Genomic DNA, 8,576 nt, shown 5'->3' with positions numbered 1-8,576 from the left:
GAAGGAAGAGTAGTGGTATAAGGAGGAGTGAAGCTGTGTTACATAACCAGCTGATGGCTAAAGCATCAAACCAAGGCTGAAACAAGTCCTTCTCCAAAGCATTTGCTTTTTATTGCTTCAGTTAGAAGATGGTGGTTTCTTTCAGCCTCTACAGAAAAGCAAATGAGACAAGTGTATAAAAGTGTTATTTGAGGAGGTAAGAAAGTCTGTCAAATTTCTAAGAAGGTTTTAACATGGTGATGGAAGGCAGACTTCCATGTTGGAGCAGAGGAAATATAAGTGGATTACAAGGAAGGGAGGGAATTGTCAATGGAATAGGAGCCCCTGAGGAAGTAGAAGGGGTTAAGAGTCATGGAAAATTGGAAAGGTAAACAATATATCTTTTTAAATTTAAAGCAAGAAAGGAAAGCCAGTGTTGAGAATTGGCTTTGACTGTGAGGGACCAAAAACAAAAGCTCCTACATTATTTATGTTCCTCAGATTATTCTTATAATCAGGATGTACCTCCATTTTCCAAGTAAACATTTGTTCTTTAATACAGACCGGATATTCTATCTCATGAAAAAAATTAAAAATTGGGAAACAACAATAAGTTGGAAACTTCCAGGTTTGAAGATGAGATTTAAAGTGAGATAGAATGAGGAAGAGGAAATAGAACACAGACGAGGTGGTGGAAGGACAAGTCAGAGTAATGTTGGCAAATTCCTTCAGGTTGAGAATGGATAATCATGTGTTTCAGAAAGCTAGAACAAAGGCAGAGAAAACCCTGCCTTCTGAGCTGGTGTTAAGAAACTATGAACTACACAGAAGCCATCTGTTTCCTCAATGATTCACATTACTCAAAGAAGGAGTTCTCACTTGGTCTAGAATGGTATTAAAACAGCAGCAACAACAAAGATAGGTGATTGATAGAAAATAGGTAGATAGATCACCCATCTTAAAATCTCAAGGTTTCCATATTTCCTATTCAATTAATGGGCTCTTTAAATATGGATTGTATTGGACCTTCCATTGGCTCTTGGACTGTGGATGACTAAGATGGCAGACCTGTTGCAAACTGCAATGTCTCCCAGCTGGAATATATGTGGTGTGCTCCTTTTTGAATAGTTTTCATCCCTGAAATGGATTCCTTGCGATAGAATATGAAAGAAAATGGGAAAAGGTGCACACTTCCCACATTAAGCACCTGTGGTCTCTGGGCAGTGACGGAGAAGTGGCAGTCAAGGATGACAACTTGATTCTTGAACTTTGAAACTGCCTCAGTTGAATTTTGCTTGCTTTGCAAATTATTTATAAAACTACTGAAAGGTAGAATTAATTTCAGGCTCAGTTCCATTCATATGAAAAGGCTTGAAAATCATATCTCCCTCTCCCTTTTGAGTTGATTAGTCAGGGGCATAAGCATGGTAAGATAGAAACTGGATTTATTTCTAGATCATTACCACATAGCTAGCCTAGCCAAGCATTGTGAAGACCTCACATTCTGCATTTGGCAAATGAGAGACTTAAGCCTGATAACTTTGAAAATACCTTCTATTTCTAAAAGTTTTTCTATTATCAGAAATTAAGTGATTGCATAGGTAGTCCAAAGAGCCACTTTTAATTGTTCTATAAAGTGAAGTATGCATTTGCAGCTTTGATAAATGTTATATATTTCAAGTTGCCATTGAACAAACAGCTAATGGAAGGTTATATACGAGACATTTTTTTCGCCTGGAGACAAAGTGTTACTTAACAAATATAATAATTACCAGTAAATTCAATTATAAGGACTGCTTCTTGTTGTTGTGCTTATATGGATCTTAAGAATAAACTAAAATCTTGGGGTATCTGGATGGCTCAGTTAAGCATCTGCCTTCAGCTTGGGTCATGATCTCAGGGTCCTAGGATTGAACCCCACATCAGGCTTCCTGCTCAGGGGGGAGCCTGCTTCTCTCTCTTCCTCTGTTCCTTCCCTCCTGCTCATGCTCATATACTCTTTCTCTCAAATAAATAAATAAAATCTTTAAAAAAATAATAAACTGAAATCTGAATTTTTTAGGACTCTTCATTTTATAAAGCATCAGTGGTTATAGCAGACATCTTAAAACTAATACCTAAACATTGCTTCATATCCAGAAGTCTTTATTAAAACTAGAATTGAGTAACCTCACTAAAGAAAAGTGGCTTAGATTAGTATATGTGCTGCCAAAGCAAGCACAAAAGTGGCTTAGATTAGAAGAAAGCAATAGATCATCCAAAGTACACAGCGTTTCTCAATTATTCTCCAAAGAACTAGCAAGGTTTTGGTGCTGTCTCCAGTGGTGACTTAATATATATATTTATGCCCTTTTTTTTTTTTTTTTTCAGAGTGCTTTTCCAACAGGAAGTTTTCAACTCTGTAATTAGCAATCTACAATGGGAGCTCTGACACTTAATTACAACACTGCTAAGACAATAATAATAAGAGGAATACCAAAGTTGAATGCAGTATTTCTTGACACACCTCTGACTACCTTCTTATTGGCTGGGAAACAATTATATATGACTAGTAAATAATCCATACAGAGATGAATGTCTGTGTAGAAAGGCAGCATGCATTTACAACAGGTACTTCTAGTCAGGCCAAGTTCACTCACTGTTGCTGATTTCAGCTAAAGCGTTATGGGCAGTAACCGTGGAGAACCTCTTCAGAGATTGATGTAGACTCAGAGGCCTCATCCAAGTTCAGGATTTCGAGCAGCTTCCACCCTTCCAGATTGGCTCAGTCTTCAAAGGAGAGGCGATGGCCTTTTATCCCCTGCAGATTGCTGGTCTGGTTCTTGGGTTCCTTGGCGTGGTTGGGACTCTTGCCACAACCCTTCTGCCTCAGTGGAGGGTATCGGCTTTTATTGGCAGCAACATTATTGTTTTTGAAAGGCTCTGGGAAGGGCTTTGGATGAACTGCATTCGACAAGCCAAGGTCCGGTTGCAGTGCAAATTCTATAGTTCTTTGTTGGCGCTCCCACCTGTCCTAGAAGCAGCGCGCGCCCTCATGTGTGTGGCAGTTGCTCTCTCCTTCGTCGCTCTGCTCCTTGGCATCTGTGGCATGAAGCAGGTCCAGTGCACTGGCTCTAACGAGAAGGCCAAAGCATACCTTCTAGGGACTTCGGGGATCCTCTTCATCCTGACCGGCATCTTCGTTCTGATTCCAGTGTGCTGGACAGCCAACATCATCATCAGGGATTTCTACAACCCAGCCATCCACGTGGGTCAGAAACGAGAGCTGGGAGCAGCCCTTTTCCTTGGCTGGGCGAGCACCGCCGTCCTTTTCATTGCAGGGGGTCTGCTCTGTGGGTTCTGCTGTTGCAACAGAAAGAAGCAAAGGCTCAGATATCCAGCCCCTGGGTATTGTGTGCCACCCACAGAGAAGCGAAGGAACGTGACAATGTTTAGTAAGACTTCCACCAGTTATGTCTAATACCTGCTTTTGGTTCAAACTCTGGATTACAATCAAAGTGTTTTATAGAGTCCTGCCAGACACTGTAAGTACGTCAGGCATGAGAACTTGCTTTATGGCTGCATTTAAATTGAGATGAAAGTATAAAGGATATATAGATTGTACTCTGTCACTTGTGTTAGGAATAGAAATGACTTGTTTTGGGCATTCTGATCTCATGTGTATTAAATGCATTTGTACACACATAATCCCCATTCCAATTTGAGTAGTCAGAAATCAAGTATATCCACATCTTTAGTATAATGGTAACTACCGTTTTTTGACAATCATATATCACCTGTTATGAAATTCAAATTTTATTGCAATTGATAACACGTAACAATAAAACATATTCTAAAACATAACCTATTTTTCCTCCAAAATTATTTCTTATACTAATACAGTAACAATTTTCTTTTTTAAACAATTACTCTGAAAAATAATAGATCTCAAATAAGGATTTTTAATTAAACTCATCAAAATATAGAAATGCCCATCTAATAAAAACATTTGGTGTTCCTTTTGGAAACTCAAATGCACTGGCATGGAAACACTTTCAGGGGAAAAAAGGGCACTGATTTATCCTAGGTAATTTATGATGATGATTAAGTAAAGCACCTAATTTATACAGTTAAATTTCCCTGGAATTATATATTCAAAGGAAAATAATTGATAAATGAAAAGTAATATGTTTCATAAGTTATAATTTACACCTACAACAAACAGAAGCTATCTATCTATTTTGATAAGGCACATCAATATAATGCTATAAACACTCAACTCTCATCAAGAGGAAATATGGTTCTAATTAGGGAATTGAGGTTTGGGTGTTGAAGGGAATGGTTTCTGTTCTTTGTTTTATTCTTTAGTCATTGTTGAGGTCTACACATGCAAAGCAAAATGAAGAATTAAGATAATGATTCAGGTGATTAGTCAGGCTAAAATAAGTACCTCCATTTTATTCTGAAATAAATAAATAAGTATGGCTAAGACATCTTGTTTTGCTTGAATTATGTGTACTATTTCCTCAATTCTTTACTTCCCATTCATTTAACATGCCATACTTAAAGTGCCAGTATCAGGGTTATTATAAGTGTGTATGTGGAGAGGAGGCTGGGAATATGAGGGTTTGTGGAGCAAAAGCACTCCTATGAGTGTGCTGAATATTTCCAATATCTTATGAACCAATCAATGTTTATATTTGTAATTCTAACTCTTCAAATATTGTGTTTCTTTTATAATAAAACTGTATGTAATTTACAGTACCTATTTGCAATGAAAAGATTAAATTTGTTCACCAAATATTTATTGATATCCAACCTTATTATAATAAAATAATAAAATACTTACATGTTTTCAATTATGTTGATATATTTCACTGTGGGGTCATTTTCAGAATGAATTTCTATTCTCAAAGATCATCTAATAACCCTGAAACATTAAATGAGAGATAACTTAAGTCCAGATGTGAAGGTCAAACCCTCACTTCATTCTGTTAACCACCAGCAAGACTTCAGTAAGTCAAATCTTTGGTAATATAAATCTATGCTTAAAAAATTAGTAATAGGTAATGATAAAGCCACACAAATGTAAACATCTTCAAATAATATCAATTAAAAAAAACAATAATTTAGACAAACTTTTTTCCCCTAAGATTGTTTTCTTTTTCAGAGTTCATTCAGAAAGTCCTAAATTTTGGATGCATTGAAAAGGAGTCATTCATCATATATACAGACAAATAAGTACAAAATCAAGACATGCAAGATATAGGCTTAAAGGTTGTCATGGAATCATTTATCTTATCTTTTGGCAAACTAGAAGTAACTAACCTCACATGATAGGCTCCAGAGAGTAAATGAGGCATGTTATCCTGCTAGCGAGAGGATCAAAGAGTAAAAAGGTGTAATGGGGGTAAAATCACAAGATAACATTAGCCACTGAATTTAGGTTAAATTTCAGGAATGAAGAATTCTTTTGTTTGCTCTTTCATTAATCAAGGTGTACTTCTGGAAGAATGATTTCTATTTTCCTCACTCTGCTGCAATATTTTCCTTAATATACCACCAAGAAATTTCAATAATTTTCAAGGAATTTCAAGACAGATTATGAATGTAAGTCTCATACCACAAACTCAGATGTGCAAGAAATTCATCTTTGTTTTCTAAAATTTAACATAAATTCAACCTCTTGCATATTTTCCCATATATTACACATTTCTTAGGGTCTTGTGTAGGGCTAAGCAGTCCTTGGGGTCATGGGCTAACAGGATCAGTTCATGATGATTTATGCAAGTCAGTCCATACAGGTCACTGAGAAAATGTCTATTATACCTGCTCACATGATGCCATTAGTCTTCTTAGCTCTGTCAATTCTTTATCATGCTTTTTTGACAGTCTTTTTTGATAGTCTCCAGTCGTAGGCTGCTTAGATCAGTGGATTTCAACTTGGCTGCATATTAGAGTTGCTAGGGGAATTTTAAAAACTACCAATGCAACCAGTATCAAGATGATCTATGCCATTTCCTAGATTCATGGCAAAAACTTGACCTGTTGACTTGCTGACCAGCTATCTACAAACAGTCATGAAAGAAAATTTTCCTTCTCTTATTTTTTTTTTAAATATCACCTCCACAAACCTCCTTTACTTCCATTGTCAAAAAATTTATTGTTTCATAGAGGCTTAGGCTTTCAGAAGCAAAAACACATAAAGACTAAAACTCTTCTAGGCTATTTTGACTTCAGCTTTGCTATACATTCCACTGAGCCAGTGAAATGCTTTGCTGGCTACCTTCTGGAATGGAGAGCAGAGAAAGAGGGAAAATACAATATTATCTATCCAAACATGGTTGAAAATGTTTTAAAAGAGTAACCCTTTGTAAGTTACAATTTTACGTAAATGCACATTAATAATACTTTTCATTTTCAAAAAAAGTTGATATGTTTAGTTCACTTGCTCTTCACAACCATTATATAATGTAGAAATTGTAGACATCGTTATAAACAAAATTGTTGTAGCTAAGAGAACTGAAACTTTTTTCTAGGATTTTATTTATCTATTTTTGAGAGAGAGAGAGAAGGAAGGAGAGAAAGCACGAGTTGGGGGAGAGGGGCAGAGAGAGAAGCAGACTCCCCCTGAGCAGAGATCCTGACTCAATCCCAGGACCCTGGGATCTTGACAGAAGCCAAAGGGAGATGCTTAGCTATGCAGACACCCAAGAGAACTGAAACGTACTAAGTGGTATAATTTGGCCAAAGTTAACTAAACTTGAGCTAATCTTGAGAAATAGAATAGTCAACAATAGCACTAAGTAGATACTCAATAAATATTTGAGGAATGATCAGAAAACAATACAAATGAGTATACTAGTTTGAGATCTTTAGATAATAAAGAGCTTTGTTCCCACAGGGAAGAGAGAAAACAACAAAACTCAGAAACTTAAGGACAGCTTTTGTGTTTTGTTTTTGTTTTGTTATTTTAGTCTGAAAACCCTAAATTCTGAAGGGATTGTGGGGAAAGAAAAAAATGTTTCAGTCAGTATCAGATTTTCCTCATTCTTAAGATCATAAAATAGGGGTGCCTGGGTGACTCAGTTCGTTAAGTGTCTGACTTCAGCTCATGATCTCAGGTCCTAGGATCAAACAGGTCACCAACATCAGACTCTGTGCTCAGTGGGGACTCTGATTGAGATTCTCTCTCTCCCTTTCTCTCTGCCCCTCCCCTTGTTTGTGTGCATGCTTTCTTTCTCTGAAATAAATAAATAAATCTTTAAAAGAGATTACAAAATAATTTCTTTGAATGGAAGTAAAATCAAAAGGAGTTAAGGGGATCTGGATATTAATGTGCCACTGGGGATAACCCTTTGGACTCTCCTTAGCCTACTTTCTGGGCAACTGGATACAGGAAAATTAAAAACTATCAGGTGGGTTGGAGAATTTAAGGGTGGAAATGACCTGCAACCTGACCCAGGTTGTGTCAAGGATGTTGACAGTTTTCTTCATGCTCTCACCATGCTGGGGGATAAGAAACATTTTCCATGATGTGTTTGGTCTGACAGAACAAGAAATAGTCTTGACAAGTGTTCCACATGCTGTGGGAAGAGAAGAATATCTCGTATTCACCCAAGACTGGCATAGAACTTTAAAAAGTCTTTGTGGTTGGGACTAAGAACAGAGTAGTAATACAACTGGATGGACAAGTGGGTCTGTCCATAACCTGTTCATCCTCAGACTCATTTCCTGCCCTTCCTCTGCTCTAATCTGTACCCTTAGGAGGTGGATTCCTGTGGGTGGGTTCTTGTGCAGTAGTGTGCCCAGAGAGCAGTAGAGGCCATCCTCAGTAAGGGCAGGCATTAAGAGGAACTCTTAATGGAGAGAATATAAAAACAGTAACAAAACCTAATGAGTTATTATCTTCACATGCTGGCCTTCCTAAACAATGTCAGATGTCATCAGTAGGTTAAATACTCCTGCTCAAAAAAAAAGAAAAGTTGGTTTAAGTCCTGAACAATCACTGAAGTTATTAAAAGTAGATAAAAATGGTGAGAAGGAGGAGATGATGATGATAATAAATAGATGATAGATGATAGATGGACAGCAAATAAATATATAATAATAGATATACAAAATACATAGATGAAGGATAGAGAGAAAAATAGAAAGATAGATATTAGCTCTGCTACAGTAAGCTCTGACATATGACTGTATGAATTTGTTTCAAGAGTAAATGAGGGAATTTTTCCTTCAATTCACATTCAGCAAGGCATGATTCTCAAATCATCACTCTCCAGCTATTCTGTTTTAGTATTTTAAATTTAACACAAATAAAGACTCCTTGTCACCATAAAATGACAGAATTAAAGTAACTCCAGTTCTGTTTCTATGTCCTGTTAGTGTTCTATGCTGCAGGAATTGGAGGCACAAACTATACACAAACTAGGTCAAATGGGTTTAAACTGTTACGGACTTACAGGAATTTCTTCAGAGTAATGTCTACAAAGAACACAGTGTTTATTAAAGGATAAATAATAAAAATGTGCTCCCCTGAAGATTATAACTGAAAGATTTCTCTCACAGACGAGTATGTGATAAAAAACTATCTGTGTCTGGGAGTCAGATGCACT

At 36.7% G+C, this 8,576-nt stretch overlaps 1 protein-coding gene across 1 annotated transcript; it reads left to right on the top strand.

Annotated features, from left to right (window-relative positions):
* Window positions 1–2,764: 2,764 nt before the first annotated feature.
* CLDN17 (claudin 17) lies at window positions 2,765–3,439 on the top strand. Its single transcript, XM_032302464.1, has one exon. It carries the CDS (start codon window positions 2,765–2,767, stop codon window positions 3,437–3,439), a length of 675 nt encoding a protein of 224 aa, XP_032158355.1.
* The last annotated feature ends 5,137 nt before the right edge of the window (window positions 3,440–8,576 follow it).

Source organism: Mustela erminea, chromosome 1, assembly GCF_009829155.1.
Source record: "Mustela erminea isolate mMusErm1 chromosome 1, mMusErm1.Pri, whole genome shotgun sequence".
NCBI classification, from domain to species: domain Eukaryota; kingdom Metazoa; phylum Chordata; class Mammalia; order Carnivora; family Mustelidae; genus Mustela; species Mustela erminea.
The sequence above is the reverse complement of the archived record's forward strand: the minus strand, read 5'-3'. Positions and strand labels throughout refer to the sequence as shown.